Below are 19,545 nucleotides of genomic sequence, written 5' to 3'. Positions count from 1 at the left end.
CTTTCTATCATGGAGATGAAGTATTCATGTCATAACATCCATTTGTGGCTGTTGATCATCTTGTTTGTTAGTTAACAGAACTTTGTGGCTGCTGCTTAACCAGTCTGATATCATTAGCAACAATGACAAACAAGCTAACTCTCCTGGTTGTTTCTCCGGTTGCTTCTCTCTCCAGCCTCCCTGGCGGTGTCCTGCTGCTGCTGCGCTGCACAGTCCAGATCATTTCTCCCGTTAGCTTAAAAACAGTCCTTAACAGTCCTTCCATGGACGTATGAAGAGTCCTTCAGGCTGCTACAACAAGCCAGATGTTGCGCTGGCTAACGCAAGGAGCTATCTACTGCTGCTACTCTGCCTTACAGTGGAGAGAATTGAAGATAAAATCTGGAAACTGTCATTGGACCAATGCAATGTCCATATTTCATTCTGGTTGCTGATTGGTTAGGGAGGCCGTCCTCCCTTGGAGCGTCATTTTACGTGTCTTGGCCAATTATAGATTAGCATGAAAAAAATGAAGTACATTAAATTGATGTACGAGAGCCTGCCCTGTGGAGGACAGCAGGCACCCGTCCTCCTCTGTCCCCCACTCCACCTCACACACACTGCTCTTTCTCCTCCTGCCCTGCAGGTGTCGCTGTCGAAGCATTTTAACCAGAATGTCAATAATGGATTTTTTCCAAAGAGGAGAGAAAAAATATTTTATAAATAATACTGAGATTTGGTAATTGTTTATTTCAACCAAATATTCTTTTTTATATTTTGATCTCCCTCTTGCCTCTCAAAAAATAGAGGAGGATCAACATCCTCTGCCTCTATGGACCAGCCTCCACTGATGTGAACACAGCATTAGAGATGAGAAGTCCAGGAGCTGTTGTGTGTTTCTGACATACAGGAAATATTTAGTTTTTCTCTGGAGTGTTTATTTAGTTCCTGTGTAGAGAATAAAGTTCATGATGATCAGTAGCTGATGTTAGTTTTCTCCATTTATTTTTGTGTGTGTGCATGTTAATTCATATTTTATTTCATATAGTAGATTGAAGGTATTTGACAGTTTCAGGACTGTTTAAAGTGTCAGTTTAATGTGTTTAGCTCACATTCAGTCTGACAGCTGTTGTTCATTAACTGTTTCTAAATAAGTTGTGCATCATCAGCACTCAGCTGTCATGTGTGATTAAAGCCAGCAGGCGTCACTGTTTATTCCTTTGGTTCATACTGACAGAGATACGATGATAAATGCTGATGAATATTAGCGCCCTCTGGTGGTCAGAGTGACAAACTACAACACCATCCTGCACTGTTCAGGAGTTTGTGAAATGATGTTCAGAAATCATTCAAAGCCTTTTGGCTCTTTGTACATCCATGAAGATGTTTGTGAATGTGTATTTGTAAATGATCATGATGTCTGAATAAAATGTGTAAATGTCAGTAGATTCAAAGCTAAAAACTATGTGAACCTCAGCACTCAAGTTCCCACACATATAAGTTACAGCTGCTCATTTTCTCAGCTGGTCTCAGACCTCTCAGGAGGTTTTATTCACTTCAGTTTGGGACTCTTCATTCATATCATATCTTTCACCACACTGCAATTTTTCCTTCTTTTTATTCAGTTTTGTCTTATTTCTATCTACTATGTTTCTATTGAATTCTTTTCAATTCATATTTAAATATCTTATAAATGGATTTTGTATTTCTCCACCATGATTAATTCCTGGCAGTGTGGAGGACATTTTGAAACATTTAGTCCTTCATGTTTAATAAAATGTACAAAATATAGTATATAATTGGATAATTACATGAATAAAATCTAAATAATGATATTATATGTGTTGTTGTATTGTGGGTATTTCTAAAATCCTGGCTACAGCCCTGAATATATACACCAGAATAATGTATTACAAACAAACAATGGAGCAAAATGAATACGTAACCATGGAAACAATCCAAAAGAAGAATCCGGTTGGATGCATGGACAGGTGTTTACTCCTGAGAGAGACAGTCACAATATATTCAGTTTAAAATGTGTAAAAGAAGAGTAAGATCTGTTGAGAAATGTGTTGAGCGGATCACAGACATCTGAGTTTGCAGCTTGTTCTGCTCTGTGATATTTACTGACAAAGATCTCAAACATTGCTCAGTGAATTAATGGAGCATCATGCTGCTGTCAGGGTGGATGTTCTCTCTCTGTTTGGGTCTGTTCAGGTCCAACACAGTCTGGATCAGGTCTAATTATCCTCAGCTCTGTTTCACATCAGGACTCTTTATTTTTAACATTCATTGATGCATGTTGGGTTCAGGAAGGTTCTCCATGGGTCAGTCTCAGACCTCCAGTCTGATAAATGTTTTCCATCCTTACAAGAAGAAAAAACAGCAGAAAACACTGAAAACTGTTTTTACATGAAAAGAATCAAATGTAAAGATTTGGAATATATTTGCACAAAGAATCATTTTCCAGCATCTTCAGTCTGTTCTGTTCTATATAAATTATTAGTCACCTGCTGCCACTCAGAGTTAAACTGACTTGTAATTGACATGAAACACAGCTGTAAATTCCTCCACATGTGCATCACGAGGCCATCTAGTGGACTGATAGTAGAACAACAGCAGCTGATTACAGCTTTCATGGAAATCAAATGAATTGAACAGACAGACAAACATCCTGATATTAAAATACAAAGAGAGACAGACAAACACTGTGAAGGTATTTCAACAATATTTCCAACATCTGGAGGCTGACAAACATTCTGTCTGACACACAGTCGTTCTTCATCTTCCCACCAGATGGAGCCAAACTCAACTTTCACATCCTACACATAGTGTCTGGAAGAACATTGTTCTGATCATTTCTGTCTGGATTGATATGGATATTAGCAGCATTAATATCAATGCAGACACATGAACTTTAAAGAAACTTGGTTCAGTTTTACTGGATGAAACAGTTTGTGACAGAGAACAGAGCTGCTTGTCTTCATACAGTGAAGTTGGTTTCAATCAAAGATAAACAGAGCATGTTCTCTCACATCAAAAGGATTATGTGCAATGAAATAAAAGATCAATCCACAATAATTAACTATCAGCTTCATTTGTTTGACAAACATTTCATCAACAAAATGTCATTTTCACAACCTGTAATTTCAGAAAACTTGATGAACTTTTGTTGATTTATGTTGATTTGATTCAACAGAACCGTTTTGCTTGAGTTCATTAAAGTCTCCTCAAACATGTTTTAACACCTGTGGCTCTAGTCTCGCAGGTCACGTGATGGCGCTGTCGCCTTATTTGATCTTTAAAGTTTATAAAATAAGAGCTCCTCCGCTCAGGTCTTTTACTGTGAAAGGTCAAACAGGAAACGCTTATTTTAAAGATGGCGGCGGCTCTTCACGCCGCGAACAGTTCTGTGTTTTTCGCGCCGTTTTGTCGGTTTGCTGCCGGTGATCTCGCGCAGAAAGCTTCGGTTTAGACGACATGCGGAGCGCGTTCCCGCACAGACTGACCGGATGCGGCGCGTGAACCGGACGTTGGTTTTATCGCTGCTGATCGTCAGCAGCTCGGTGTTCCTGCTGTTTCAGCTGCACTACTACCGGAAATACGTCAGCAAGGTGAGACCCTCCCCCACTGTAAACAACAACAACAAGAAATCAATAAACACACTGATCGTCAGCTGGAGTCTGAACCATGAAGCAGGTTCAACATATCCAGCTGGCTTCACTGAGCCTCACATCGTCCGTCCAGAACCAGAACTATGAAGAACCAGAACCAGAACTATGAAGCTGTTACCAACCAGCTCAGTAACTCTGGTTAACAGCTACGAGCGCGTTCATGTGAAAGAGGCGGGTTGTTAATAACGAGCGCGTTCATGTGAAAGAGGCGGGTCGTTAATTACGAGTGACGTCATCAGAACCATGAATGAAGTTCTTCATATGAGATGAAACAGTGAAACCAAGAACCTGCAGATTCAACCAAGTGAAATGTAAACGAGCCTGTAATCACACAACAAACACTAGAAATCATAAATAAATCAAATCCATGTAGGAATTATTCTATATGACTGAAGTATAGAGGGAGTATTTTCACTGTTTAGAAACCATCTGAATATGTCACATAACAAACTTAAAGTAACGTCAGACTGTTTCTGCTGCTGAAGCAAAGAGTGTAAAAGTATTTAATGACTGATGATTTATAATCATGGAGCCAATTAACAGTGAGGATTATTGATCTCTGGTGTTTATCTGCAGTTGTCTGATGTTATTCTGACTGCAGCCATGAATCAGAGAGTAAAATCACTATTAAACTATTAAAATATGTGTTTAGTGTCGTAAACGATCTCCGTTTGTTAGAAGCTCTGATTTAAAACCAGAAACACGGAACAATAAAATGTTTCTACTGATCTATAAAAATATATATTGATCTTTTTTACTTGTGACTTTATTGTAACTCGGGACTTTTGTCCATGTCGGGATCCTGTAGGAAGGATGACGCTTTATTTCCAGTGATCTGATTGGTCAGATGAAACACTGCTTACATGATTAATAATTAATAATTAACCGTCTTCGTTTTGATCCTGAATCAACAAATTAAAGTCAACAGATTTAATTTGTGACATTTTAAACTCTGATTTCCCATCATGCCTCTCCTCTGCAGCCTGGCCCTCACATCCTGAGCCGAACAGGTCACCTGACCGCCAGCGATGTCCAGTGGGTGAGTCAGTGCTAATGTTAGCATCACTGCTAACTGTGATGCTAGTACGTTAAACCTGTAGGTGTTGAATCCTCTTTGGTTTTTACATTTTCACACTTTTTAATGAAACTGTTTCGTCATCCAATCAGCTCCTCCCTTCCTGTTATGGCAGCCGTTACCATAGAAACCATTGTCCTGTGTCTTATGGTCTCAGCAAACAGTGAAGAAGTTTGTGGCGTTGGCGCAGCACTTCAGGCTGCCGCTGTTCCTCGCCGACACCGCCGCGCTGACACTGCTGTCCCAGGATGCTTTGCTGCAGCGCGACCGGCTGGTGCGAGAGCCGCACTGCAGCTTCCTGTGCTCTGGCCGGCCAATCACGTCCTTCGCTCTGCATGCCAACCTGTGGAAGTACGATGTGAGTCTGTGATGTGATCATGGTCCACAGAGAACCTGCGACTGGTTTTACAATTAAAACTATAAATATATTTTATTTTGCATCTCTTCATTTACTTCATTTTGGTTCAATATTTGACTATATTTGAATAATGTGTTTATATTTAAATGTTTTTTGTCCGTCTGTCAGCCCGGCTTCCTATTGGCTGCCGAGCAGAAAGGCTTTGAGTTCCTGGAGCTGCGAGGAGAGGACCCACGATTGGCCAGTTTGGACACCCTATCAGGAGAGGACATCCCCTTGCACTTCCTGCTTCGCCTCCACGGTTACATCATCCAGGTGGGTGGGGCCACTACCTGCTGACACCCGCACAGAATCACCTAGCAACCACCAAGAATCTCCTAGCAACCACCTAGAGTCACCAAGAAACGAATAAGAATCACCTAGAAACCACCAAGAGTCTCCTAGCAACCACCTAGAGTCACCTAGTAACGAATAAGAATTACCCAGAAACCACCAAGAATCTCCTAGCAACCACCAAGAATCTCCTAGCAACCACCTAGAGTCACCTAGTAACGAATAAGAATTACCCAGAAACCACCAAGAATCTCCTAGCAACCACCTAGAGTCACCTAGTAACGAATAAGAATTACCCAGAAACCACCTAGAATCTCCTAGCAACCACCAAGAATCTCCTAGCAACCACCTAGAGTCACCTAGTAACGAATAAGAATTACCCAGAAACCACCTAGAATCTCCTAGCAACCACCAAGAATCTCCTAGCAACCACCTAGAGTCACCTAGTAATGAATAAGAATTACCCAGAAACCACCAAGAATCTCCTAGCAACCACCAAGAATCTCCTAGCAACCACCTAGAGTCACCTAGTAACGAATAAGAATTACCCAGAAACCACCAAGAATCTCCTAGCAACCACCTAGAGTCACCTAGTAACGAATAAGAATTACCCAGAAACCACCAAGAATCAGAGTCACACAGAATCAGCAGAAACAACCTTTAGGAACATTAAGTCTTGTAATATTGTAGTTAATGATGTATTTTGTTCCAGGTGGTGTTCCTTTACGAGCGTAGTGGGAACTACCTGTGGCACGGAGCGCTACGCCTCAAAGCAAACATGGACCGAAGTTTCGCTCCTTTCAAACTGCTTGACTACGGACGCCACGCCGGATCCTACGACAGGTCTGAGTCTGAAAACACGCATGTTCATATAAATATAAGCAGGGATGGGTATCACAGCATGATTGAAGGCAGTTCTGTTGGTCCTGATGTGATAAAACTCAAAGACTCAGGACGAATCAATACAGAAAAAAACCAGGACTGCAAGCTCGGCCTTTAATTTGAAGAGTTGTTTTCTGCCTCTTTGATCTTAAAATCTGTGCAGTGATCCTCTCACAACTTAAAAAAACAGCATTTTCACCATTTTGTGACTTTGTAACTAATATTGTAAATTATATTTTTGAACACGTGTTAATGTAACATGTGATTAATGTGTGATGTCGCCCACTGCAGGCCGGAATTGGTCCTGACGGTGCTGGACGGCCTCGACGTTCGAATCCCGCGCAACGTTTCCCGCTTCCTGTCTGAGCAGCGACACGCCCGCTTCCTGGAGTGCCGTTACCGTGACGCCCGCAACTTCCTGCAGGTCAAACAGTAAACTGAGCTTTTATTGTGAAAGGTTGGAAGGGAAACGGGGATGAAAGAGGAAAGAAGCGTTTTAGAGATAAAAAGTGAAAATGTGAAAAAGTTAATAAAAACTGAATTTAAATATCAGCTGCTGATAAAGTTTTAAATTTAAAAATATTAGAAAAACAAAAGCATTTATGTTTAGAAACAGCAAATGTGTCTGCATATTGTATTGGTGCGGATACAAAAAAGGCTAAAACGGCGCATCAGATGGCTACCAAAAGTCATCGCTCACTTGTCAGCTGGGCATGCCACCACATACTAGCAGGAGGAGAAATAAGAGGAAGAAGAAAAGTGAAGAATGATAAGTGTGAAGGATTATCAGAGTTGTGCTTTGCACTTCCGTTCCAGGAAACCTAATAAAACCCTCTCTCTCCACTGTCTGTGAATGCAGCTCTACCCTGATGACTCGTCTCCGGACGCCGTGGACTTTCGGCAAAAAGTGAAATCTTTGCTTCATTTGGCTGCTCGAACACTCGCTCACCTCGACATCCCGTTCTGGCTCAGCAGCGGCACCTGTCTGGGTAACAAGCTAACATGCTAACATCTCAGCAGAAAACATATAACACGCTAACATAGAGAGTGTGTTTATTTACTGGAGACGTTCCCAGACAGGTAGATTTGTCCCGTACTCTCTCTCTCTGTCTCTGTCTGTCTCTGCGGGTGTCTCTCGCCCCCTGCAGGCTGGTTCAGGCAGTGCAGTATTATCTCGTACAGTCGGGACGTCGACATCGGGATTTTCATCGTGGACTTCAGGCCCGACATCGTCGCAGCGTTCAGGGACGCCGGCCTGTCACTCAAACACAAGTTTGGAAAGGTGAAAACATTATTTTTGTAATTCTTGTCTTTTTTGGTGTGTTTCTGTCACCTTTCACATTTAAAACTTGTAAAAACATTTTGCAGCTGATATGACTTCATTTTAAAGATCATTAACTTTATGTTAAAGAGCCGTAGTTCAGTAAAACAGCAAACTAATGCATGGGATGATCAGGATGATGGATCGGGGTGGTGGGTCGGGGTAATGGATCGGGGTGGTGGATCAGGGTGGTGGATCGGGATAGTGGATCGGGGTAATGGATCGTGGTGGTGGATCGAGGTGGTGGGTCGGGGTGATGGATCGGGGTGGTGGATCGGGGTAATGGATCGTGGTGGTGGATCGAGGTGGTGGGTCGGGGTGGTGGGTCGGGGTAATGGATCGGGGTGGTGGATCAGGGTGGTGGATCGGGATAGTGGATCGGGGTAATGGATCGTGGTGGTGGATCGAGGTGGTGGGTCGGGGTGGTGGGTCGGGGTGGTGGATCGGGGTGGTGGATCGGGGTGGTGGGTCGGGGTGATGGGTCGGGGTGGTGGGTCGGGATGGTGGGTCGGGGTGGTGGATCGGGGTGGTGGGTCGGGGTGATGGGTCGGGGTGGTGGATCAGGGTGGTGGATCAGGGTGATGTTGGGCTCCTGTGCTGTAAATTGACTCGCTTCTATCTCATCACTCTTTCAAGTTATTTGCAATGTTGAAACTGGCGGCTGCAGAGCGAGCAGTGTTGAGGTGGTACTCGTTATTACATCACACCAGAAAGTCAAATCAGATCAGGAGGAAGCTTCATCATGAGCCTGCCGCCACCGCCATCGCCACCGCCATCGCCGCCACCGCCGCCACTGCCATCGTTGCCACCGCCATCGTCACCCAGCGCTACGCTGAGTGTTTACGTAACGTCTGTAGTCACAGTTTGCATCACTGCCGGATGACGAGCAAAGCAGCACACTGGAAGTGTTGCTGGTTGTTCAGCAGATAAAAAGTCTTTACAGCCCTCCAGAAGACGGACGTTTACGTCAGGAACGACTGAAATTCAGTTTTGGAGATAAAAATCCATCTTTTATTACAGCTCAGAGGGATTTTTAGAGAAATCTAAACAACTTTTGGTGAATAAAAAGTCACAGATATGTTTAAAATAGACTCAGTGTTTATGAATATTAGTCAGAAACAGAATACACATCATTAATGCTGCTGTGTTATTTTATTGTGATAGTGTGTCTTTTATTTTGAAGTGCAGGTGGAGGACAGTCTGGAACTTTCCTTTCTGAGCGACAACGTCAAACTCGACATTTTCTTTTTCTACGAGGACGGAGACGTCGTCTGGAACGGAGGAACGCAGGCGAAGAGCGGCAAAAAGTTCAAGTAAATAATGTTTTATATTTTCTGTTGTAAGTTTCCATAACTCATCTGCCCTTATATATATATTATATATGTCATCTGTCTTTATATGTATTATATATGTCACCTGTCTTTATATATATTATATATGTCATCTGTCTTTATATATATTATATATGTCATCTGTCTTTATATGTATTATATATGTCACCTGTCTTTATATGTATTATATATGTCACCTGTCTTTATATATATTATATATGTCATCTGTCTTTATATATATTATATATGTCATCTGTCTTTATATGTATTATATATGTCACCTGTCTTTATATATATTATATATGTCATCTGTCTTTATATATATTATATATGTCATCTGTCTTTATATGTATTATATATGTCATCTGTCTTTATATATATTATATATGTCATCTGTCTTTATATGTATTATATATGTCATCTGTCTTTATATGTATTATATATGTCACCTGTCTTTATATGTATTATATATGTCACCTGTCTTTATATGTATTATATATGTCATCTGTCTTTATATATATTATATATGTCATCTGTCTTTATATGTATTATATATGTCACCTGTCTTTATATATATTATATATGTCATCTGTCTTTATATATATTATATATGTCATCTGTCTTTATATGTATTATATATGTCACCTGTCTTTATATATATTATATATGTCATCTGTCTTTATATATATTATATATGTCATCTGTCTTTATATGTATTATATATGTCACCTGTCTTTATATGTATTATATATGTCACCTGTCTTTATATGTATTATATATGTCATCTGTCTTTATATATATTATATATGTCATCTGTCTTTATATGTATTATATATGTCACCTGTCTTTATATGTATTATATATGTCATCTGTCTTTATATGTATTATATATGTCATCTGTCTTTATATGTATTATATATGTCACCTGTCTTTATATGTATTATATATGTCACCTGTCTTTATATATATTATATATGTCACCTGTCTTTATATATATTATATATGTCATCTGTCTTTATATGTATTATATATGTCACCTGTCTTTATATGTATTATATATGTCACCTGTCTTTATATGTATTATATATGTCATCTGTCTTTATATGTATTATATATGTCACCTGTCTTTATATGTATTATATATGTCACCTGTCTTTATATATATTATATATGTCACCTGTCTTTATATATATTATATATGTCATCTGTCTTTATATATATTATATATGTCATCTGTCTTTATATATATTATATATGTCATCTGTCTTTATATATATTATATATGTCATCTGTCTTTATATGTATTATATATGTCATCTGTCTTTATATATATTATATATGTCATCTGTCTTTATATATATTATATATGTCATCTGTCTTTATATATATCATATATGTCATCTGTCTTTTATATATATCATATATGTCACCTGTGTATGTCTTCCTTTGTTTCTGAAGTTTTTGTTATAAATAAAGTTTTTTTGTTTTTTTTCGCCAGGTACATCTTCCCTCGTTTCTCGCTCTGCTGGGCGGAGCTTCTCGAGCTGAAAGTTCGAGTCCCGTGTGAAACACTCGACTATGTGATGGCGAACTACGGCGCCTCCTGGAGCGTCCCCGTGAGGAGCTGGGACTGGAAGTCGTCACCTAGCAACGTGCAGGAAAATGGGGTGTGGCCTCCTGCGGAGTGGGAGGAGCTTATTCAAGTTTACTGAGAGGACACAGACTGCAGAGATGTGACTGAAAATTAAAGTAACACTGAAACTACAATAAAGAAAAACTGAAAAGACACAAAGACGTTGAGTTGTTTTTATTTATTTATTCATTTTGTGCTAATTCATATAAACATTAATACAAATACACAGAAGTGTTGGTTTATGTGTCAACAGCCACAGCAAATCCAATATGTTGATTGATTTTTTCCCTTCATATTGCAGCTGCAAACAGCAGCTACAGGTTACAGGTTACATGAACATCCAGCAAACATCAGCTGTCATTTTCTACATTTAGCAGGTTTCTCATTCAGAGAGAAACAGCAGAGAAAACCCAAACTCACAGGTCCACCTTAAAACTCACAGGTCCACCTTAAAACTCACAGGTCCACTTTAAAACTCACAGGTCCACCTTAAAACTCACAGGTCCACTTTAAAACTCACAGGTCCACCTTAAAACTCACATGTCCACTTTAAAACTCACAGGTCCACCTTAAAACTCACAGGTCCACCTTAAAGCTCAGAACTTGTTGAGGTGTTACATCAGTCAGTGTGAACATACATGAAGGTCAGTCCAGACCAGGAACAGCTGCTTCCTTTCAGCCAGTGCTGCAGGCTTGAAGCTTCTGGTCCTGGATGGAGCACGTAGGCTTCTGGTCCTGGATGGAGCGCTTAGACTTCTGGTCCTGGATGGAGCGCTTAGACTTCTGGTCCTGGATGGAGCGCTTAGACTTCTGGTCCTGGATGGAGCGCTTAGACTTCTGGTCCTAGATGGAGCGCTTAGACTTCTGGTCCTGGATGGATCAGTACTAACCTAATAATGACACACGCTGTATTTCTACTGTAATACTAACTCAGATCTGTGTGCTGTCATGTCTCTCCACACCAGCAGGGGGCAGCAGCCGGACACCCATGTGAACATGGAGCTGCTGGATCATTAAACCCAGATGTTTGTGGAGCTGAAGAGGAGGCAGCAGAGCAGGAGCTCAGCTCACAACCAACAACTCAGTCAAGGATTTTATATCTTTGCACAGATGATCCCTTTAAACATTCAGGCTGGAATTATTCTGTATCTATTTACTCTCCAAAATGTGTCAGTCTGTAAATACTTTCTGACTTTTCTGCTCTGTCTGTGGCCCCAAATATACTGTTGAAGACGTAAATCTTTCAATATGACACACTCATCATTTTCATTTAAAAACTAGACCTACAAGTAAATGTACTGCGGTCCAAACACCTGACACATTTCCTATCCAGGCCGATCAGGAAGCAGGGAGCGTTTATCATACTGGAATACATTTGAATGTTATATATTAAATTAAAAGTGAAACACTGGACCGCAGACAAGAACATTTACGTATTTTTAGTATTTTTATCCCAGAACTCTCTGATGGTCTGTCAGAGTCAACAAATTCTCTTAATTGCCTGAATTTGTTGTAAATCACTTGTTTCATCCTGAACATCACCACGTTCCTGAAGTTTCACCATCAGCATCACGGTGCTCCTAAAATGTCCCTGAAGGCCTCGTCCACACGTACACGGCTATCTCTGAAAACAGGGTTTCGCTCTCTTCATTCTCATAAAACATCCTGTCAACATGAAAACATAAAACACAACTGACGTGCTGTGAAGAGCCAAACAGCAGGTGGTGATCTGCTTCTGAAGAATGAATCTGCTCGAATCAGAGCTGCTAGCATGAAGCTCGCTGTCAGAGATCCTCTAAACCTGATATCACAGGACTTGGTGTGCATATCAAATTTCACACCAGTTTTATCTTTGTGAGATATAAACTGAAATGTATTTGACTTTACTTTAATGCTCCTTTACTGCTGATGAGGGACAGTTTGTGGGTATTAATATTTCCTCCTCTGTACCTTCAAAATGTCAAAACTACATTTAGTTTAACTTTAAAAATAATCACAATAAAACAAATGTGGGCAAAAACAACAGAGTTCCAACAGCTTATTTATCTGTTTACTTTAGGTTCTAATTTTGCAATTAAGGATTTTTGCTGTGAAATATCATCATAATAATATAAAAATATGAAGGCATATGTATCAGGAGCCTTTCTAGTAAATACGAATTAAAACAAAATAAAAACGAGGAAGTGTCTAACACGTTGCTGTGATTGCTGTGTATACATAAAGTTTTATTTGAAAAAAGAAAAAAACACCCTCGTGACACAATCACGTGACCGGTCCGCAGCGTGACGTGCCATCAGCTGACTGCAGGCAGCAGAGGAAGAAGAAGTCAGATCGTCGTCGACCTTCATCCCGGTGAATCTCTGCGCTGTTTCCTCCGTCTGTGATCCGACATGGCGAGTCAGTCTCAGGGCATCCAGCAGCTGCTGCAGGCCGAGAAGAGAGCCGCGGAGAAGGTCGCCGAGGCCCGCAAACGTGAGTAGGAGAGCCGGCCTGAGGGCCCCGCGGAGGCCCCGCAGCCGCTGACCGATCAGACATCACAACAGTCAATCAGATGCAGTTAATATGATCGATAACTGCTGATCACGCTTAACGTCACAGAAACAAGCAGAGAGTCTGGTCATACAAACACGGTTATGTGTTTGTTTCCATAGAAATACAACGTTTACATGTTTGTCTCCATAGAAACACAGAGGGGTTTATGATTGATTGCTTGATTGGTCATTGATATGTTGAGTGACAGTCTGCTGGTAAAGTCTCAGGAAATATTTGCAGAAACTCCTGTTCAGGTCACGTGATCTGTTCAGGTCACGTGATCTGATGGTTATTTTCATTTCCCCGCGTGTGTTTGCAATGATGTTCCTGTGAGTCACTGAGTATTATGGGATAGATGACAGCTTGTGATAAAGAGTCACAGAGGATGACTGGAGAGAGAGAGAGGACAGATCATTGATTGATTGATTGATTGATTGATTGATTGATCAGATCTGAATCAGTTCAGTGATTAAAGCAGACACACACTGTGTGGACAAAATAACAGAAACAGTTTTGGTATAAATCCGTCTGAGGGACATTTAGTTCAAACGTTATTTCAGCTGCAGATGAATGAATGAGTTTTATTTTACCTGTTTAATCAGCAGCCAATAAGATCACTAGATTTTAAACTCAGCAGCCAATCAAAATGTTTTACTGGAAATAAACCAGATTAAGATCCATTTAAACACAAATATCAGTAAAACTAGAAGATAATAAACATAATAAATCTATAAAGTTTTTCACTGATACTGAAATGTAACTGGTGACAATAAATCACTTTAACAAACGACTGAAGCAGAAATGTGTTTTAATGTTAGTGATGGAGGATAAAATCCACAGTGTGTCCACACTGAGTCATATCAGTGGATATCTGACACATTTACAGTCTTTGTGTTTCCCTGTTGAGCTGCAGGTGGAAGTATAGTAACAAAAAGAGGAACTTTGGCACTAAAAAGACTGTAATGTTGAAAGATATCTACTTGATTTGACTCATTTGGACGCTGAAGCTTCATATTAGCTTCAGATAAACTTTAAATACATTAAATACATTAAATACATCAGTATGAACAGTAGAATGATTACAGCAAGAGAAACACACTGACTGTTGGTTTAACACTGAAAAACTGTGAACTCGTCCTTTAATATGAAAACTGACTCTGACTGACAGCTGATTGATTGTCTCTCTGATGTATTGATTGATTGATGTATTGATTGATTGATTGTCTCTCTGATGTATTGATTGATTGATGTATTGATTGATTGATTGTCTCTCTGATGTATTGATGTATTGATTGATTGATTGATTGATTGTCTCTCTGATGTATTGATGTATTGATTGATGTATTGATTGATTGTCTCTCTGCAGGTAAGAACCGTCGTCTGAAGCAGGCGAAGGAAGAAGCTCAAGCTGAGATCGAACAGTATCGACTGCAGAGAGAAAAAGAGTTCAAGACCAAAGAGGCTGCTGTAAGTATTACAATACTACTGCAATACTACTGCAATACTACTGCGATACTACTCTAATACTACTACAATACTACTGCAATACTACTACAGTACTACTGTAATACTAGTACAATACTACTGCAATACTACTGCAATACTACTACAATACTACTACAGTACTACTGCAATACTACTACAATACTACTACAATACTACTACAGTACTACTGCAATACTACTGCAATACTACTGCAATACTACTGCAATACTACTCTAATACTACTCTAATACTACTGCAATACTACTGCAATACTACTGCGATACTACTCTAATACTACTACAATACTACTGCAATACTACTACAGTACTACTGTAATACTAGTACAATACTACTGCAATACTACTGCAATTCTACTGCAATACTACTGCGATACTACTCTAATACTACTACAATACTACTGCAATACTACTGCAATACTACTGCGATACTACTCTAATACTACTACAATACTACTGCAATACTACTACAGTACTACTGTAATACTAGTACAATACTACTGCAATACTACTGCAATACTACTGCAATACTACTACAATACTACTACAATACTACTACAGTACTACTGCAATACTAGTACAATACTACTGCAATACTACTACAATACTACTACAATACTACTGCAATACTACTGCAGTACTACTGTAATACTAGTACAATACTACTGCAATACTACTGCAATACTACTACAATACTACTACAATACTACTACAATACTACTACAGTACTACTGTAATACTAGTACAATACTACTGCAATACTACTACAATACTACTACAATACTACTACAGTACTACTGCAATACTACTGCAATACTACTGCAATACTACTACAATACTACTGCAATACTACTACAATACTACTACAGTACTACTGTAATACTACTGTAATACTACTGCAATACTACTGCAATACTACTGCAATACTACTGAAAATACTATTTCTACTACTAATTCTACTATTCCTACCTCTAATACTACCAGTACTCGTAGTACTGGTACTAATTCTTTGCCAGCTAAACAGTTTTTTTATTTTCTATCTATAAATGTTAACATGTTTTAAACGCCCCCCCCCCCCCCCCCCCCCCAGGCCCTCGGTTCCCATGGCAACAGTGCGGTGGAGGTGGACCGTGACACGGCCGAGCGGATGGGTCGCATCCAGGCCAGTTACCGTGGCAACCGGGAGACGGTGCTGGGTGACCTGCTGAGGCGCGTCTGCGACATCCAGCCGGAGTTTCACGCCAACTACCGCGTAGCCGGCTGAGGGGGCGGAGCCAAGACGGAGGAGACGTGAACGTTAGCATCGTTAGCATTGTTAGCTTGGATCGCAGCCAGAACGCTGGATTTGAGTTTCTGTGACGTTATTAAAACGTTGCCACGTCGTTACTGTGTTGATGTTTACTGAATATTTATATTTATCACAATTAATCAATTAATTTGTTTTATTTTGTTAGTTTCTTTGTTTAAGTCCTCCAAACTATTTCCTGACCCTAACAAAGTAAAAGTCTTTCTTCACTGATTAAAATCAAATTAAATTAAAACATCTGAACTTAAAGCTGATTGGCTGTTTGTCCTCTGCACTCTCCTCCAATCAGGGGTCAGGACTCTTCTCTGCTCTCACCTGATTGGCTGCAGAAAGTGAAAAAGCTTTTATTGTGAAAGTCCATTTCCACAGTGTTTTGTTGTTGCTGTTTCCTGTGACCATGTGACTTCCTGCTGATGTTTGTGATGACTTCCTGTTGATGTTTGTGACGTGATGCTGATGAGGAAACAGAAAATATTAAACTGACTGTTGATTGGCTGAAACTGTGTGACGCTGTTCTGTTATTGGTTTAAGGCCAGTGGGTGGAGCATCAGGGTTGTTGCTATGGTTATGAGGAGGCTCCAGGCTGAAACTTCCTGAACAAGCTGATCAGATTCATGACATTAAATGATGGATGAACGATCGACGCTTAATAAAACTTTATTGATCAACTTGTAAACTGGTTTCCCGCTCTGACTCGGGTTCTGCCTGTTGCCATGGTGACCTGTAGTGTCAGAGCTCCATTGATGATGCTTTTGTCATCGATTGATCTGAATCTGATCAGCTGTTCTGGAACCCAAAATCACCTTTGTCACCATCACCTTCATCATCATCATCATCATCATTCAGTGACTTTATTTCAACAAATTTAAACATCGTCTCTGAAATGCTGTAAAACACGTTCAGATTATTAAAAACAAACAACATTAATCTCCAACAAACTTCAGTCTCATCATTAGAGGAGTTTATTGATCTGAAGCTTCAGTGCAACAGCTGGAAGCAGATGTTTAGCAGCTGGAAGCAGATGTTTAGCAGCTGGAAGCAGATGTTTAGCAGCTGGAAGCAGATGTTTAGCAGCTGGAAGCAGATGTTTAGCAGCTGAAAGCAGATGTTTAGCAGCTGAAAGCAGATGTGCAGCAGATGGAAGCAGATGTGAAGCAGCTGGAAGCAGATGTGCAGTTACAACATGCAGAAACACAGAAGCTTGTTAAACCAGTGAAGCTGCTGATCAACGCGCTGCCACTACTGATATATTCACTACTGATATATTCACTACTGATTGACACTTTATTCATCGTCACATTCTTAAGTTAATTAAAGTTTTATTTCATGTTTTGTTCTGTTTGTTTCCTCAGAACATCATCACAACGCATCAGCAACGTTTTGCATCACATTCATCCACACAGACAAGAACTGAACACAAAACATCCCATAATTACAGCCAGAACAGAATGAGGTGCTGTGACGTCACCACACGTGATGTCATACAGTGCGTAACGTGATTTATTTCTTCTTCTTCTATTTTATTACCTTTATTAGTTTCTAACTGAATATTTGGTTTTCTGTCATTTAATGACAATAAAACTGAAATAACTTAAATTTGATATAAATAATAATTAAAATAATAATTAAGGTTTTATACATACATCATAAATGAGACCTTTGCACGCGCTCATCAGCTGACTCAGTATAAACACCGCTTACGTGGCTCCTACAAAGCCCCGCCCCTTAACGGCAGGACTCGCCGCCTGATTGGTCCAAACTGGAAGACACGAGCCATCCTCCCCTTACTATAAGCTCCTCCCCTCTGTGCTGCGTATAGACGTCATGACGCAGGACGCGGAAGTGGCGGCGCAGTAGACGGCGGTGAGGAGAAGTTGAGGAGACGACAGACTTTCTTCTTCTTCTTCTCTTTCTTCTTCTTCTCCTGTTTTATTTTTTAGTTTCTTGTTTTTGAGCCAAATCGGAGGAAAAGAAGTAGAAGAAACACCGGAACCTCCGCAAGTGAGTTGACGGTGTGTGTGTGTGTGTGTGTGTGTGTGTGTGTGTGTGTGTGTGTGTGTGTGTGTGACCTCTGCTGCTAGCTCTCTGTCGGCTATCACACCGAACTGCATTGAAAAATGTCACAGTTTAAAGATTTCTTGCACGCAGCCAAACACGCACGTGTGGGACTCGAACTTGTGGCTGTTCGGGAACAGATCGGGTCTTGTTGTAAGTTCGGCGTGTTTAGAAACCACCTGGTGAGTCCTGATTCCCGCGAACCGGCCCCGTTAGGACCTGATCTCCGTTAATCTCCGCCGCCGGCTGCGTCTGCTGGATCGGAACCAGCCGATGGGGTTTTAAAGGGGGATCCGGTTCGAAGGGTTTTTACGGGCAGTGATTGGTGGAGGCGACGCACGCCGATGTGCACGCGAGGTGGTGCTCTGTCGGAGCAGGTGTGCTCCGTGCACGCGCATACCTACGTGCAAGGCAGAACAAAGTTGGCAGATGTTGCCAGATTCAGCATCGTGGGAAAAATTCATTTCCTCGTTTATAACATAACTGATCATAACTGATCATACCTGATCGATGAGCTTCACTGAACAAACAAACATGTCAGCCAGTAAAAATATTCACTCATCAATCCAGCACAACAATCAATCAATCAATCAATCAATCAATCAATCAATCAATCAATCAGTCTGCAGAACAGTCTGCTCTCAGATTTTTTGAGTTTCTGATGTTTTATAAACAAATCGATCAATCGATCAACTAAACAATAATCTGACAGAAAACAGTCGCAGCTCTTCTTCATGTGTTTTGTTGTTTATATTTGTGTTTTATAAATATTTATATTTATAAAACATAAATCTGACTGAAATGATTGATTGATGATCAGAACGGTTTCTGATCAGCTCATTGATTCAGCTTCAATCAACACATGAAGAATAAAGAACATTTATTTTATGATTATTAGTTATTGATTCTAGATTCTGCATGAATAATAAAGATATTATTATTGTTATAATCATCAATAACTTAGTTATCAACGCTTCACACAGAAACTCATCAATAAAAGAATAAAAGTGATAAACAAACATTCAATAAAATAATTAAACAGTCAAATCAAAGCCGGCGGTTTGATAAAAACCTGAGACACAAACTGATCAATAAACTATTCAATAAACTGATCAATAATCTCACACAAACAAAGAAACACAAGAAACACGCAGCAGAACATCTGATGTTTATAAAATATGAAGAAGATTCATCTTCATCACTTTGAAGGAATCGATCGATTGATCGTCAGGAAACAGTGACGTCATCTTTAAGTTCATCATCACACCAGACTCTTTAAAAATCAATGAAACGATCGATCGATTCTCAAAATAGTTCAGATAGTTTTAGTTCTTCTGTCGATCTACTGATCGATTGATTGATTTGATGGATCGGAAAGATGATCAGCAGTGATTGATTATGAGTCTGAAGAAGAAGAAGAAGAAGAAGACAGCTGCAGCGTGCAGGTGAGACACGTGACATCACGTCCTCACTAGACCCGACTGACCCCGACCTTTGACCTGTACGAGACACGTCTTCACTCTGCAGGTGAGGACGTGATGTCACATGTCTGACCTTCAGGTGA

The 19,545-nt window shown here is 40.1% G+C and overlaps 4 protein-coding genes across 5 annotated transcripts in view; all 4 read left to right on the top strand.

Moving 5' to 3' along the window:
- The window catches only part of LOC121886186 (NACHT, LRR and PYD domains-containing protein 12-like), a 281,314-nt gene that overhangs the window by 18,521 nt on the left and 243,248 nt on the right, over nt 1-19,545 (top strand). The window lies entirely within an intron of this gene.
- Nucleotides 3,318-10,745, top strand: fktn (fukutin). Of its 2 annotated transcripts, XM_042394921.1 has the most exons (10): nt 3,319-3,593; nt 4,636-4,692; nt 4,886-5,086; nt 5,255-5,401; nt 6,132-6,262; nt 6,593-6,725; nt 7,161-7,290; nt 7,450-7,583; nt 8,811-8,935; nt 10,452-10,745. In XM_042394921.1, the coding sequence occupies exons 1-10, from the start codon at nt 3,492-3,494 to the stop codon at nt 10,663-10,665; spliced, it is 1,374 nt and encodes a 457-aa protein (XP_042250855.1). In that variant the 5' UTR covers nt 3,319-3,491; the 3' UTR covers nt 10,666-10,745. The 2 variants fall into 2 exon arrangements, with proteins under 2 accessions (XP_042250856.1, XP_042250855.1); XM_042394922.1 differs by lacking the exon at nt 10,452-10,745 and having other exon boundaries at nt 3,318-3,593; nt 8,806-8,924.
- Nucleotides 12,844-16,426, top strand: atp6v1g1 (ATPase H+ transporting V1 subunit G1). The gene is made up of 3 exons (XM_042394956.1): nt 12,844-13,058; nt 14,485-14,585; nt 15,711-16,426. The coding sequence occupies exons 1-3, from the start codon at nt 12,977-12,979 to the stop codon at nt 15,882-15,884; spliced, it is 357 nt and encodes a 118-aa protein (XP_042250890.1). The 5' UTR covers nt 12,844-12,976; the 3' UTR covers nt 15,885-16,426.
- slc31a1 (solute carrier family 31 member 1) overlaps nt 17,739-19,545 on the top strand; it is a 10,794-nt gene continuing 8,987 nt past the window's right edge. Inside the window, exon 1 of the mRNA XM_042394950.1 lies at nt 17,739-17,927. The gene's annotated coding sequence lies outside the window, so the exon portion shown is untranslated. The remainder of the gene's footprint in view (nt 17,928-19,545) is intronic.

This window comes from Thunnus maccoyii, chromosome 19 (genome assembly GCF_910596095.1).
Source record: "Thunnus maccoyii chromosome 19, fThuMac1.1, whole genome shotgun sequence".
In the NCBI taxonomy this organism is placed as follows: domain Eukaryota; kingdom Metazoa; phylum Chordata; class Actinopteri; order Scombriformes; family Scombridae; genus Thunnus; species Thunnus maccoyii.
Note: the sequence above shows the minus strand (reverse complement) of the source record. Positions and strands in the feature narration are given on the sequence as shown.